Source organism: Polypterus senegalus, chromosome 12, assembly GCF_016835505.1.
Source record: "Polypterus senegalus isolate Bchr_013 chromosome 12, ASM1683550v1, whole genome shotgun sequence".
Lineage (NCBI taxonomy): Eukaryota > Metazoa > Chordata > Cladistia > Polypteriformes > Polypteridae > Polypterus > Polypterus senegalus.
In genome coordinates this window covers 35,661,252-35,677,969 of record NC_053165.1, presented here as the reverse complement: position 1 = coordinate 35,677,969, position 16,718 = coordinate 35,661,252, and the positions used below count along the sequence as shown (strand labels likewise).

Here is a 16,718-nt window from a genome sequence, read left to right as displayed (position 1 = left end):
CCTTTTTAAACTGAGGGAAAATATACCAATAATTATTTGTTAAGGATCTCTTTGTATACCACATTGTCAGTTCGGCCATCCGGTTGTAATATGACCAAGCTGTGTGCTGAGCTTACTCTTGAGCATGCAACGTACAGTTGGCCATGTAAAAAGTAATCTTGTTTCAATTCTCACAGCTTGGATTGCTGCTGTCATAATCGGTTTGAGTTTCATGGTTTGTTTCAATTACGTTAGTATTTGCAGAACGTGTTGTGTTGAAGTGACATTCGGCATCTGTCAAGCACTGTAAGCATACATATTTCATTGATAACTTCACATCCAGCTTTTGAGAGTTTAAACATTCATAAACATCAAAGTGTCCACTACTGAAATCGTCACCTGTGAACATCAGATGTTTAAGAGGCATTGGCGATTGTTGAAAGGTGTAAAATATTTGGCCATTTCAATACACCTGAAAGCAACAACCGAACAATTCAGCGGCAGCCATCAACTCACATGCAGAACCATAGGTAAAGGGCTTAAGCATTTCACTCTTATAGTGCTCCTGTGTAGTATAATTGTCTCCTGTACTGTCATCAGTCCACGCCTTGAACCTGTCCCAGTCGTTCAATACATAAGACACAATGTTCCTCCGGATATCAAGAGTGAGCCTGATATGGCCGTGCAATATGTAACAAAGACAATGGAAAAGGCAGTTGCCATCTCCGGGCATGGAAACCACTCGGTAAGTTACAGTTCTTTGATCGATGGTGATCACCTCGATAGACATGTTAATGGGGGTACGGTTGGAACGATAAAGGAAATGGGCACCTGAACAATGTAAACTAAGTCTAAAATACCTACACAATAACTACTGTATAATCGTAATAAACGAACAATAAAACAGTGGAGAAGACGTGGATTAAATAAAAAGGCTGCAGTTATCGGCAGGGAGACGTGAATCCAGTGGCGAACTAAGGAAGGGAATGTAGAGACTGGAGTGAAGGACGGCCTTATATAGGCAGGCAGCCAACACGGTGACCAAGCTGCAGGCTATGGACGTATATATATGTACGTAAGTAGGATTCAGTTAGCGTTGGGAACCCGCGTGCCAAATTTCTTAAAAATGGGCCCATAAGTAACAAAGACCGTTGGAAAGTTCAATATGGTGGCTGACAGTGGTGTCATACCACCGAAATAAGTACGTACATTGATTTCGGTTAGCACAGGGAAGCCGCCTACCAAATTTCATGAAGATGGGGCCATAAATAAGAAAGTTCAATATGGCGGACATTGTTGACCGTTACGCGTAGAATTTCGAAATGAAACCTGCTTAACTTTTGTAAGTAAGCTGTAAGGAATGAGCCTGACAAATGTCAGCCTTCTACCTACACGGGAAGTTGTAGAATTAGTAACGTTGGAAAGTTCAATATGGTGGCCGACAGTGGCGTCATACCACCACAATAAGTACGTACATCGGTTTCGGTTAGCGCAGGGAAGCCGCCTACCAAATTTCGTGAAGATGGGGTCACTCTTCTACCTACAAGGGAAGTTGGAGAATTAGTGACGTTGGAAAGTTCGATATGGCGGCCGACAGTGGCATCATACCACTGAAATAAGTACGTACATCGGTTTCAGTTAGTGCAGGGAAGTCGCCTACCAAATTTCGTGAAGATGGGGCCATAAATAAGAAAGTTCAACATGGTGGACGTTGTCGACCGTTATGACTGTGACGTGTAGAATTTTGATATGAAACCTGCTTAACTTTTGTAAGTAAGCTGTAAGGAATAAGGCTACCAAATTTCAGCCTTCTACCTACATGGGAAGTTGGAGAATTAGTGATGAGTGAGTGAGTGAGTGAGTGAAGGCTTTGCCTTTTATTAGTATAGATTAGCACGCCTGATACTTCCTTGAAAAACCTTGTTGGTATTGGGTCAAGGACGCAGGTGGAGGGTTTCAGTTGAGAGATTATTCCATGTAAATCGGGTAAATCTATCCTGGTGAAAGAATTTAATTTGTTTATAATAGAGTACTGGGGCTTAGGAGGTTCCGCAGTGTTGGGGAGATGTACTATGTTACATCTACGATATTTCACTTACAGGTTTTCCAATGCTGTATCTGTCCTAGTGTCTATATAAGCACAGGGAATTCCATTTTCTGTAGGCCTATTACATCTTGCCTGAAGAAGGGGCCTGAGTTGCCTTGACAGCTTGCATATTGAAATCTTTCTAGTTAAGTCATTTGCTTAACTTCTCATTAATTTCCTTCAACTAAATTCAGATCAAACATAAGTGCTAATTATGAGTGACTAAAAAATGCTAATCTGGTTAAAGCTTCCATGGATTGTTTAACTTTAAAACAGTGGCCAGAAACTTGGGTGTTTTTTTCGAGTGTAGGTTAAACTTTGAGTTTCACCTCCAAAAACTAGTTCAATCTTGTTTTTATCATTTAAGGATTATTGCTAAAGTTACACCTATACTGCGCTTCAGGGACACTGAGAAATTAATTCACGCTTTTACTTCATGCCTGAATTATTTTAACTCCTTGCTCTCAACTCTTAGCAAAACCTGTCTGTTTAGGCTGCAACTAGTTCAAACTGCTGCTGCAAAACTCATCAGGTCTAAGTTCTCTACTCATATCAGCCCATTTTAGCCTCATTATATTGGCTGTAAGTTAGTTATAGAATGCTTCAGAAAGCATTTGATAAGGTGCCACATGAGAGGTTGGGCATCAAGTTAAAAGAAGTGGGAGTTCAGGGTGATGTTTTTAGATGGGTGCAGAATTGGCTCAGACACAGGAAGCAGAGGGTGATGGTGCGAGGAACCTCATCAGAACTGGCCAATGTTAAGAGTGGCGTTCCACAGGGGTCAGTGCTAGGGCCGCTGCTATTTTTAATATATATAAATGATTTAGATAGGAATATAATTAACAAGCTGGTTAAGTTTGCAGATGATACCAAGATAGGTGGATTAGCAGATAATTTGGAATCCGTTATATCATTACAGAAGGACTTGGATAGCATACAGGCTTGGGCAGATTTGTGGCAGATGAAATTTAATGTCAGTAAATGTAAAGTATTACACATAGGAAGTAAAAATATTAGGTTTGAATACACAATGGGTGGTCGAAAAATCGAGAGTACACCTTATGAGAAGGATTTAGGAGTCATAGTGGACTCTAAGCTATCAAGTTCCCAACAGTGTTCAGAAGCCATTAAGAAGGCTAACAGAATTTTAGGTTATATAGCACAAGTCCAAGGAGGTTATGCTCAACCTTTATAATGCACTGGTGAGGCCTCATATTGAGTACTGTGTGCAGTTTTGGTCTTCAGGCTACAAAAAGGACATAGCAGTGCTAGAAAAGGTCCAGAGAAGAGCGACTAGGCTGATTCCAAGGCTACATGGGTTGAATTATGAGGAAAGATTAAAAGAGCTGAGCCTTTACAGTTTAAGCAAAAGAAGATTTAAGAGGTGACATGATTGAAGTGTTTAAAATTATGAAGGGAATTAGTACAGTGGATCGAGACTTGTATTTTAAAATGAGTTCATCAAGAACACGGGGACACAGTTGGAAACTTGTTAAGGGTAAATTTCGCACAAACATTAGGAAGTTTTTCTTTACACAAAGAACGACAGACACTTGGAATAAGCTACCAAGTAGTGTGGTAGACAGTAAGACATTAGGGACTTTCAAAACTCGACTTGATGTTTTCTTGGAGGAAACAAGTGGATAGGACTGGTGAGCTTTGTTGGGCTGAAAGGCCTGTTCTCGTCTAGAGTGTTCTAATGTTCTAATCTAACTATTAACCTATAAAGCTCTGAATGGTCTGGCTCCAGAATATGTTAAAGAAATGTTGCTTTTTTATCATGCAGGTAGACCTCTTAGATCATCTGACCAATGCTTACTTGTAATTCCATGCACTAGATTGAAAACAAAGGGGATAGAGCCTTCTCTGTTATGGCCCCCAAACTCTGGAACTGTCTTCCCCTTGATATCAGAGCATCTAATTCTGTAATCACATTTAAACTCGATATAAAATCATATTATTTTAGCCAGGCATTTCTTTCTGGTTAGGTTGTTTTTAGATCTTTCTAGTATGTGTTTATCTATTTATTAGTTTTATTTATTTATATGCTAGCTTTGTAATTTTGTTCTTTTTTATTCAATTTAATACAAAATTTGTAATTGTTTTTTATTTTACTTTTATTATTCTTTTCTATGTACTTTTATTTTGTTATTCTGACGGTGTTGATGGAGAAGTATAGAGAAGGCCAGAAGGAGTTGCATTGTATCTTCGTGGACCTGGAGAAAGCATATGACAGGGTGCCTTAAAGAGAGAACTGGCAGAGAAGTATGTAAGAGTTGTGCAGGATTTGTATGAGGAAAGTGGGACCATGGTGAGGTCTGCAGTAGGAGTGACGGATGCATTCAAGGTGGAGGTGGGATTACATTAGTGATCGGCTCTGAGTCCTTTCTTATTTGTAATTGTGATGAACAGCTTGACAGACGAGATTAGACAGGAGTCCCCGTTGGCGTTTGCAGATGACATTGCGATCTTTAGCGATAGTAGGGATCAGGTTGAGGGGACCGTGGAGAGGTGGAGATATGCCTTAGAGAGTAGAGGAATGAAGGTCAGTAGGAACAACAACAACATTTATTTATATAGCACATTTTCATACAAATAATGCACCTCAAAGTGCTTTACATGATGAAGAAAAGATAAATTAAAGACAAAGTAAGAATTAAAATTATAAATAGAATAAGAGTAAGGTCCAATGGCCAGGGAGGACAGAAAAAAACAAAAAAATCTCCAAACGGCTGGGGATAAAAAATAAAATCTACAGGGGTTCCAAACCATGAGACTGCCCAGCCCCCTCTGGGCATTCTACCTAACATAAATGAAACAGTCCTCTTTGTATTTAGGGTTCTCGTAGAAGGACTTGATGATGGTCATTTAGACTTCTGGCTTTTAATCCATCAATGTAGGAACATAATGGTGCTTTGATTAGTTGGTGGTGGCGCAGGTCACCACCACAGAAAACCGGGAAAAGAAACAGAAGAGAGAGTAGGGGTTAGTACGGATTTTAGAGCCACCATGAATAGTTATTATAATTAATTGAATATACAGAGTATCAGGATTAAATTAAGGTGAAGTTATGAGAAAGCCATGTTAAAATAATGTGTTTTCAGCATTTTTTTTAAAGTGCTCCATTGTATTAGCCTGGTGAATTCCTATTGGCAGGCTATTTCAGATTTTAGGTGCATAACAGCAGAAGGCTGCCTCACCACTATTTTTAAGTTTTGCTCTTGGAATTCTAAGTAGACACTCATTTTAGTATCTAAGGTTACGATTTGGAATATAGGGTGTTAGACATTCCGATATATAAGATGGAACGAGATTATTTAAGGCTTTGTAAACCATAAGCAGTATTTTAAAGTTAATTCTGAATGACACAGGTAACCAATGTAGTGAAATCAAAACTGGAGATATGTGCTTGGATTTTCTTTTCCTAGTTATAATTCTAGCAGCTGCATTCTGCACTAGCTACAAACTTTTTTGGGTAGTCCTGAGAGGAGTGCATTACAGTACAGTAATCCCTCGCTATATCGTGCTTCGACTTTCGCGGCTTCACTCTATCGCGGATTTTAAATGTAAGCATATCTAAATATATATCACAGATTTTTCGCTGGTTCCCGAATTTCTGCGGACAATGGGTCTTTTAATTTATGGTACATGCTTCCTCAGTTTGCTTGCCCAGTTGATTTCATATAAGGGACGTTATTGGCGGATGGCTTAGAACCCAATCAGAGCATGTATTACATATTAAATAAAACTCCTCAATGATATACGATATGCTTCGCACGGTGCTTGATTGTTTGCTTTACTATGTCTCTCTCACTCTCTCTGCCTGACGGAGGGGGTGTGAGCAGAGGTGCTGTTTGCACAGAAGCTGTTTGCCTAGTGGATACGGACGCTCCTCTAAGAAATGCTGCTTTGTCGCGGTGCTTCCAAAAGCACACTTATTGATTTTTTGATTGTTTGCTTTAATCTCGCTCTCTCTCTCTCTCTGACGTTCTCTGCGCCTGACAGAGGAGATGTGAGCCGAGGGGCTGTTTGCACAGAGGCTGTTTGCTTAGAAGATCCTGACGCTCCTCTAAAAAAAGCCGCGGCAAACTTAAAACCACACGTATTGATTTTTTGATTGTTTGCTTTTCTTTGCGAGCGCTCTCTCTCTCTAAAATTCTCTGCTCCTGAAGAGAAGAAGATATAAGAGGTCTAACTTTTGCTATGTTTCTTAAGTGAAAAAATGCTGTCCTAGTATTCTAAGTTCTTTGCCTCCGTCTCGACTTTTATTCAATCCTAATGCATCAAGTTTATTTCTAACTAGCAAAATACCCGCGCATCGCAGCAGAGAAGTAGTGTGTTAAAGAAGTTATGAAAAAGAAAAGGAAACATTTTAAAAATAACGTAAGAAGATTGTCAATGTAATTGTTTTGTCACTGTTATGAGTGTTGCTGTCATATATATATATAAACACACACACACACACACATATAAACATATATACATATACATATAAATATATCTACATTTACACATATCTACACATACACATTTATATATATATACATATACACATCTACATATATATATACACATACATGCATACATACACACACACATATATATATATATATATATACATATCTACATATATATACACACATATATATATATACATATCTACATATATATATATATATATATACTGTGGCAGGTGGCTGAGTGTGGTCACCAATCAGCCACCTACTTAAGGAGCCGCCGCCCGGCAATCAAGGCTGGAGTCGGGTGAGGAGGAGGATGAGGTCGTGGCAGAGGAGGCGAGGAGAGGCCCGAGTGTGTTGTGGGACAAGAAAGTGGCTAGTGAGAGCCTAGACTTCGGGGTGGGGGGTTATGGTGGCGGTGCACTTGGATCTTATATTCTTTGTAAATAGTGTAAATAAACGTGGTGTGATGGATAAAACGGTGTCCGCCTGTGTGTGTCCGGGCCGCCATACTTCACAGTATACACATACATATATACATACATACATACATATATATCTACTGTACATATATGTATATATATACTATATATAGCAAAATCCCCTCGCTTCACAGCGACGAAGAACTGCTTTTAAATTTTTATTAAGAAGAAAAGAAAACCTTTTTAAACTGAGGGAAAATATACCAATAACTATCTGTTAAGGATCTCTTTGTATAGCACATTGTCAGTTCAGCACTCCGGTTGTAATATGACCAAGCTGTGCACTGAGATTACTTTTAAGAATGCAACATATAGTTGTCCAGGAGAAAAGCAATGTTGCCTCAAATCAATGGCAACCTTTTGTAGGGTCTGTCCCTGAGACTTATTACTTGTCATCGCGAAGCAGAGCCTTACTGGAAATTAGAGGCATCTGAATTGAAATGGGAGATCAGAGGGTATAACGGGGATGCCAGGAATACATTAAGTGTGGAGAAACTCTAGAGACAGCGTGTGTATTAACTTGTGGATTTTTCTGTGAGTATTTGGTGGCAGCGTGACGAAGTTGCTTCCGCAAGACCGCGTTAGCTGTGGAGCTCAGCTCGGAGCATATTCTTTTCCCACCTTGTCAATTGTGTAATGCGTTTTTTGAAGAGGTTTGATGCATGGAAGTGATCACTCGTATTGCGTTCAGTCAGTTCACGTGAGCTGCTCTCTTGTGTGATGTTGTGATGTCCAAGGCTTTATTTAATGTTATCTAAGACCCGGCACTTAAAAGTTTCTCGCTACAGAAATTTTAACTCCATTACAAAGTGATCCAAAGTCTTGTTTATACCTTGTGTCTTCTCATTAAACTTGTATCACACAAATAAAGTATTCAACGAAGGCATGACAAACGGCAGCAGGAGAGTGTCCATAAACTTAATTTAAACTTACGGTTTACACCATGCTTTGTTTCCGCAGTAGATGCACTTATGAATAAGCTTGTATGCATTTTTCTTCAGCGCTCTTTGGGAGCTCTTCCTTCTTTTCTACGTACTGCGTTCACAGTCAGTTCACGTGATTATGTGGGAGGCGTGATGATGTGACATGCAGCTCCGCCCCCCACGGCCATCAAGCTAAAGTCCATTACAGTATATGGAGAAAAATAGGTTCCAGTTATGACCATTATGCGTAGAATTTCGAAATGAAACCTGCCCAACTTTTGTAAGTAAGCTGTAAGGAATGCGCCTGCCAAATTTCAGCCTTCTACCTACACGGGAAGTTGGAGAATTAGGGATGAGTGAGTCAGTGAGGGCTTTGCCCTTTATTAGTATAGATAATCTCATTGTAACCATTATTGCCAATTACTAAAATTTCTGTTTTCTCTTTATTTAGCTTGAGAAAATTACTATTCATCCAATTAGAAACACAAGTAAGACATTGTGTTAGTGAAGTAACAGCGTCTGGGTTATTAGGTGCAATTGATAAATACAGCTGTGTGTCATCAGCATAGCTGTGATAGCTCACGTTGTGCTCCAAGGTAATCTGACCTAACGGAAGCATGTAAATCAAAAAGAGAAGTGGACCCAGGATAGAGCCTTGTAGAACACCATATATAATATCATGTGTCTTTGAGTTATAATTACAACTAACAAAGAATTTTCTACCTGCCAGGTAGGATTCAAACCAATTTAAGACACTGCCAGAGAGGCCCACCCATGGACTAAGGCGATTTCTAAGAATGTTGTGATCAATGGTGTCAAATGCGGCACTCAGATCTAGGAGGATGACAATGGATAAATGGCCTCTGTCTGCATTTACCCGCAAGTCATTTACCACTTAAACGAGTTCAGTTTCTGTGCTGTGATTTGTTCTAAAACCTGACCGAAATTTATCAAGAATAGTATGTTTATTGAGGTGGTTATTTAATTGCATAATTACTGCCTTCTCTAAAATTTTACTTAAGAAAGGCAGGTTAAAGATCGGTCTAAAATTTTCAAAAGCAGAGGGGTCAAGATTATTTTTCTTGAGTAGGGGTTGAACTATAGCAGTCTTAAGACAGTCTGGGAAGACCCCTATATCTAATGACGAGTTTACTATGTCAAGAATATTATTAATTAGCACACCCGATACTTTGAAAAAGCTTGTTGGTATTGGGTCAATGACGCAAGTGGAGGGTCTCAGTTGAGAAATTATTTTATGTAAATCAGGTAAATCTATCCTGATGAAAGAATTTAATTTGTTTATAACGGAGTACTGGGGCTTAGGAGGATCTGCAGTGTTGGGGAGATATACTATATTATTTTTAATATCATTAATTTTTTGATTGAAAAATACAGCAATACCCTCACGGGTTTCAAGGGAAGTATTTTGGAGGCATTCCTTTGTGTTACCAGGGTTTAGCAGACGATCAATTGTAGAAAATAAGACTCTGGGATTACTAGCATTGTTATTTATAGTCTTAGAGAAATAGCAGCCCGACAGACAGACTCAAGACAGACTATGTTATTGTATTCTGTTATTTTAACCTTCAGCATTTCATAATGGATAGTTTGTTTAGTTTTCCTCCATTTATGCTCAGCTCTACGAGATGTTCTCTTTAAATCAGACACTCTTTAGGTCTTCCATGGTATAACAATGCTAGAAGATTTTTTAACTGCCTTTTCAGGTGCAACTATGTCAACAGCAGCTCTCACCTTAGTATTAGATTTTTCCACCTTACTATTTACATTATCCTCGCTATTATAGTTAGCACTATATAACAAGACAGAAAACATGTGTGTAAATGAGAAGGAGGTCAGTGGTGAGGATGCAAGGAGTAGAGTTGGCGAAGGTGGATGAGTTTAAATACTTGGGATCAACAGTACAGAGTAATGGGGATTGTTGAAGAGAGGTGAAAAAGAGAGTGCAGGCAGGGTGGAATGGGTGGAGAAGAGTGCCAGGAGTGAATGGAAAGGTCTACAGAGCGGTAGTGAGACCAGCTATGTTATATGGGTTGGAGACAGTGGCACTGACCAGAAAGCAGGAGACAGAGTTGGAGGTAGCAGAGTTAAAGATGCTAAGATTTTGCATTGGGTTTGACGAGGATGGATAGGATTAGAAATGAGTACATTAGAGGATCAGCTCAAGTTGGACGGTTGGGAGACAAAGTCAGAGAGGCGAGATTTAGCTGGTTTGGACATGTGCAGAGAAGAGATGCTGAGTATATTGGGAGAAGGATGCTAAGGATAGAGCTGCCAGGCAAGAGAAAAAGAGGAAGGCCTAGGAGATGTTTTATGGTTGTGGTGAGAGAGGACATGATGGTGATGGGTGTAACAGGACAAGATACAGGGGACAGAAAGATATGGAAGAAGATGATCCGCTATGGTGACCCTTAACGGGAGCAGCTGAAAGAAGAAGAAGATTCTAAAGCACTTTGTGCATATTGCTTGAAAACTGCTGTATAAATAAAGAAGTAAATGGAAAATTAATAAAATACTAAAGGAACAACTGCAAGAGCAGATATTTTGAGTCAGGCAGACTTTGACTTTTTTCTAAGACTGCAGATACCCACATTTATCTTTTCTGGGATCAGCACCTCTTGCCAAATTTCCTTAATTTACAAGTAATCTACTTTTAATCACGCATCGTTTTATTTATCAATTTTAGCAATCTTTTAAAATCCTAAAAGTAACAAAATTTTGAAGACCCTCTTGATGGCATAACACTTTTATGCATTCTACACAAATGTATGTGCATTTGTATGTAGATATTGTATGCCCTCCACTGAGTCAGTGCCTTAATGTGGTTCAGTGGTTTGCATAACCAGTGATTCCCTGAGCTATGCCATTGGTAGTTGTGTACTCCTGATAGGAGCCACCCATGGCAGCAATGTCAGAAGTGAGGTTGTGACTAAGACTAACTCAGCTACCACCCACATCCCACCAAGAGTCCATCCAAAGTGGTACAATTTCTTGCCGTACCTCGTCATCTTGCACTTGGATTCCCAAAGTGGTGTGACAGAGGATCATGCAACCTCACTACCATAGATATTACCAACTTATTTGAACTGGCTCTTCCTTCCAATTGTTCTGTATGGTGAACTCACCAAGGATTCCAATCTCAAGATGGACTGAAGGAACACTGGAAAGACTATTATGCTTCATTCCACATATGCCGCTGTAGTCACTTGCTGGGGATTGAGCACTTTGGAGACAGACCATAATTGAAGGAGTCCACTGATCAACAAGAGGATAGGAGAATGGCAAGACATTACCATCGAAAACAACCCACTGTGTCTGAGTGGCAATTCCCTTGCCTATTGTGTCCCTGAGTTTGCCTTTCCTGAATTGGCATGCTCTCCCACCAGTGTACATACAGGATGGAGGAGTGACAAAAATGGACAAATGGATGGACAGCATCATCATCGTATCAACAGACAGCTTAAACTGTCATATATTACATGACATTATGTTTTGTGTGATTATAGCACTAGTCTCATAAAGGTGTACGGCACCAAAAGCCTTTCCAATGGGAATTACTGTTTAGAAGTATATGTAACAGAATTGAAGTTCTTACAATGACATTTCACTTAAATGAATCAGTGAAACATTGTTTGTAATTTTATTGTGCCAATGTAATTTTATTTCAGACATCTTAACAATGAGCATGCTTTGGATGACCGAAGTACAGCACAGTGTCGAGTGCAGATGCAAGTTGTGCAACAACTAGAATTACAGGTAAGGCACTATGTCACTGGTATGTAAGGCTTTTCAGAGGAGCACGTATACAAAAAATGTAAATACTGTGTCTGTTACTGCAATTTAAACTATAGGTTCTATATACTTATACAATAATTTTAATTTAAGTCTTCAGCTGTTTTAAGTCATGTAAGGTTACACTGCACAGAAGTCTGCAGACACCCCTAATTGACTGCTAGATTTTGCATGTTTTTATTTGGCTCAGAAAGTAGAGTTAAAAAACTCTTAACAATGGTACAAAGGATTTGTAAAATTCAAAAAATATGTGTTTTAGAAATAATGTTTATGTGAAAATCCAACTATCCATATATCTTCTAAAACAGAATAATTCAGTTCAAGAATTGTAGGATGCCAGTCTACCAAGCATATGGATATAATGCTCAATATAAGCAGTCTGCAATTAAGTTAACAGGAAAGAATGTGAGAAACAAATTTGAAATACCTTGGAGAAAAACACACAATTATGAGGAGAAGGTACACTGTATGATATTGAGAGTGTGCATACTTAAAGCCAGAACTATAAGTGAGTTTTTCCAACAACTGTGCCACTATGGCACTTTATTTATTGCAAAACGTTTAGTTCATATTTATACACATATTTAGTTTATGCTTATATACTGTGAAGCCTGTGGCCACACTACATAATATACAGGTAAAATTCCATTACAATGAATATCTTTACAACAAAATTTTCATTACAACAAAGTATTTTTATGGTCCCGACAGTTTCCCCATATGACAACGAGTCTATAGAAATCTCGTTACTACAAAGTAGATTAAGAGATACTTTCATTACAACAAATTGCCCAAAAGACCTTGAAATGCTTGAATGAATCAGCCACAGAGCAGGTAGTTCTGTGGCCGCAGCTCATTTGTGCACAATGCTCCCCGGAACATAAACATTGCAAAAAATATTTTCTCTCTTAGAACGTTCCTCGTACTGTTTTTTGTTTTTTTTTGCTGTTTTTGTTTTTGGTGGTTTTGAGTGATACCTTTTGCTTAATGCTTGTCAACATTTAAAAAACATCCATTGGAATTTAACTCATTGTCACCCTCCTATAGAAACGGCAGACACGGAAAAACAGTAACAGTTCATATTAGAAAAAAAAACTTTTAAATTTGTGTGAGTGGCAGATCTGTTCCACTGAATTCCTCCCACCCAATTTTACAGCAGTGCTTCAGCCATTGGATTTGGGCATCAGTCGCACCCTGAAAGTGTATTAGCGCAAGGAAATGCTGTGAAAAATTCTCGTTAACTTGTAGACAGGAGGAGATTAAAATTAACGAGAAAGAAGCTATTGAAATGATTGCAAACGCCTTGATGCCAAGTTAAAGAAAGCACTATAGTGACAAATACAGAATCTCATTGCAACTAAATTTTCATTACAACAAAATATTTTTTAGGTCCCTGGCAGTTCGCTGTAATGGAATTTTACCTGTATATTGTCATAAAAACAATCCAAAGACATCAATAAAGTTTGGGGCAGCCACCCATATATTATGGCCTGGCTGCAAATGGGTAATTTTTTGAGAGTTGTTCACAGTCCAAAACCTGACTTTTGGGTGTTAAAGATGATGGCTTTAAAGGTTGAGACAGGAAGTGATGTCATCGGGACCAGAACCAGAAGTGATGTTGTCTGGACCGGGAGTGACATCATCATAGGTGACAGAACAGGAAATTACGTCGTTGAGGCTGGAAGTAGCATCATCATATGCACTGGAACTGGAACATGTGCGGCAATATAAATATATATATTGTGGAGGATGGCTGGCCGTTTATCCCAGCCAATACCCCCAAGCCGCCAGGCGGAGCCCACCTTGCAGCATGGAGGTTCCCAGAAGACCAGCAGGGCATCATGGACAATGGCGTTTTTATGCACAGCCCTGCTGGATGCCATGGGGGCCACAAGAGGGAGCTGCAGGGAGGACCGAAGATTTTTTCGTGCCCTATGACCCGGAAGTTTGTCATAGGAAGAGCGGCGGACTTCCGGGTTGAAGAAAGAACTTTACCTGACCGGAAGTGATTGAGAATCACATGGACTGGGGATTGGGAACACTTCCGGGTCAGGAGATATAAAAGGACTGTGGGAGCTCCCATATGGCGAGCTGAGCTGGGTGGAAGGGTGGCAACGCGTCTGGGAGCTGGAGGATTGTTTATTGTAGTTATTATTGTGATTTATATGAGTATTGTGGAGGAGAGTGTGCTTTGTGCACTGTGGTGATTAAATAAAGTCAAAGTTTGGACTTTTACCTCCTGGTGTCTGGAGTTGTGGACAGGGGTTCAAGGGAGCGTGAGCGCCCCCTATCTACCATACTATATGTGTGCATTGGCGATCCCAAATTGTCCCTAGTGTGTGCTTGGTGTGTGTGCCCTGCATTGGGCTGGCACCCTGTCCGGGATTTGTTCCATGCCTTGCACCCTGTGTTGGCTGGGATTGGCTCCGGCAGACCCCCCGTGACCCTGTACTTAGGATATAGCAGGTTGGATGATGGATGGTTATATATATATATATATATATATGTATATATATATATATATATATATATGTATATATATATATATAGAATACCCACGCTTCAAAGCGGAGAAGTAGTGTGTTAAAGAAGTTATGAAAAGAAAAGGAAACATTTTAAAAATAGCAAGATGATTGTTAATGTAATTGTTTTGTCATTGATATGAGTGTTGTTGTCATATCTATCTATGTATCTATCTATCTATATATATATCTATATCTATATATATATCTATATATATATCTATATATATATATATATATATATATATATATATAGCAAAATACCAGCTTGGCGGAGAAGTAAAAGAAAAGGAAACATTTTAATAATAACGTAACATGATTGACAATGTAATTGTTTTGTCATTGTCATGAGTGTTGCTGGCATATATATATATATATATATTTATATATATATATATATTGTCACAAGAACGAGACATTGACAGATAAAGAGTTGGGGCAGCCACCCGTATATTGTGGTATCCTGGCTGCAAAAGTCGTTTTCTTTAGAAATACAGAGCACTGAAGTGCACACAACCGAGTCCAAAACAAGACTAAAGAAACAAAGGAAAAGGGGCAGGTTTTAAAGGGGAGACAGGAAGTGAGGTCGTATGGATCGCACGTGGTCTTCCACCATTGGCTCAGAGTCGGAGGTGACATCAGAGGGACTGGAGCTGGTGTGGCCGACTTCCATTGGCTCAGTCCCGAAGTGATGTCAGGAGATCCAGGTGAAATCCCCGGGATGGTCTACAGGCAAGGGAGAAAAGAGTCAGTGCACTCTGCCACACCCCGGCATGCCTCCAACTGCCTTCACTCAAGCCCTTTAGCTGCCTCCCATGCGCACGTGTGACAAGGCCCCCTTAGCCCAGACCCGACGGGTCGGGCGACTAACCGAGAGGTCGTGAACCCGAGAAAGAGCATCAGCGTTGGCGGGGAGAGCGCCCGACGATGAACGAGCGAAAACTTGTACGGCTGCAGGTCAAGAAACCACCGGGTGACCCGCGGATTCGACTCCTTGTGGAGGGCCATCCACTGTAGGGGTGCATGGTCCGTGACAAGGGTGAATTCCCGGCCCAACAGGTAGTACCTCAGCTGAGTAATCGCCCATTTAATCGCCAGAGCCTCCCTCTCCACCGCAGCATACCTGGTCTCCCGTCCAACAGTTTCCGCTCAGGAACATGATGGGGTGCTCCACACCATCGACGCTTTGGCTCAGCACGGCGCCCAGGCCTGTGTCCGGCGTCCGTCTGGAGGATGAAAGGCAAAGAAAAGTTAGGTGCCATCAAAACAGGTGTGGGCGTAAGGGCCTGCTTTAAGTCACTAAATGCAGCGCCTGTTTTTTCAGTCCATACCACAATGTTCGGGGCCCTCTTCTTTGTTAAATCGTCAAGGCGCGCTCTCTCCAAAACCGGGTACAAACCGGCGGTAGTACCCGCTAACCCGAAAGGCTTGGACTTGCCGCTTGGTTCATGGACGGGCCATTTCAGAATGGCATCAATTTTGGAGCACTGTGGCCTTACGGTACCCACCCACCAGGTAGCCTAAATATTTGGCCTCGCTTAATCCAAGAAGCATTTCTTGGGATTAATCCGAGCCCGCCTCACCAAGTGTCCGTAATACCGCTTGGACATGCTGTAGGTGTTCCTTCCATGTGCTGGAATAGATGACCACGCCATCCAGGTAGGCAGCACTGTATGAGTTATGAGGCGAAGCACTTTGTCCACCAGACGCTGAAAGGTTGCTGGAGCCCGTGTAACCCAAATGGAAGGACACGATACTGCCAGTGTCCGCTAGGGGTACTAAACGCGTTTTTCCTTCGGAGTCCGTTAAAGGAACCTGCCAGTACCCTTTCGTCATGTCAAGTGTGGTCAGGTATTGAGCCTGTCCAAGCCTCTCGAGGAGGTCGCCCACGCGTGGCATTGGATAAGCATCAAATTGGGAGACTTGATTAAGCCGACGGAAGTCATTGCAGAACCTCCAACTTCCGTCAGGCTTACCGACGAGCACAATGGGGCTGGACCAGGGACTATAACTTTCCTCAATCACACCTAGCTCCAGCATGCGCTTGATCTCAAGCTCCACTTCAGCCTTTTTTGCCTCGGGAAGACGATACGGGCGTTCTCGGACAACAACCCCGGCTCTGTCACGATGTTGTGCTCAATCAGAGAGGTCCTTCCGGGTTCTCACTGACTACCTCCCGAACGGTCCGGATAACTGTTTCCAGCTCCTGCCGCTGTCTGGGACTTAAGTCCGTGCCGGGTTAATGTCGTGTGTGTGAGCGAAGAGTGAGCAGGGTTGGCCGGAGGATGGAGTCGGGGTCCCTGTCCTTCCACGGTTTCAGCAGGTTCACATGATAAACCCCTCCTTTGGCCGGCGATTGGGTTGACTCACCAAATAGTCGACCAGTCCCTTCCTCTCCTTAACTTCAGAGGGGCCCTGCCAGTGGGCAAGCAATTTAGAGTGGGAGGTAGGCACTA

General features: G+C 41.0%; 1 protein-coding gene across 1 annotated transcript in view; it reads left to right on the top strand.

Moving 5' to 3' along the window:
• Nucleotides 1–16,718, top strand: part of LOC120540226 (forkhead box protein P1-like) — a 526,994-nt gene that overhangs the window by 245,669 nt on the left and 264,607 nt on the right. Inside the window, exon 8 of the mRNA XM_039770790.1 lies at nt 11,617–11,704. Coding sequence (XP_039626724.1) covers nt 11,617–11,704 — 88 coding nt within the window. The remainder of the gene's footprint in view (nt 1–11,616; nt 11,705–16,718) is intronic.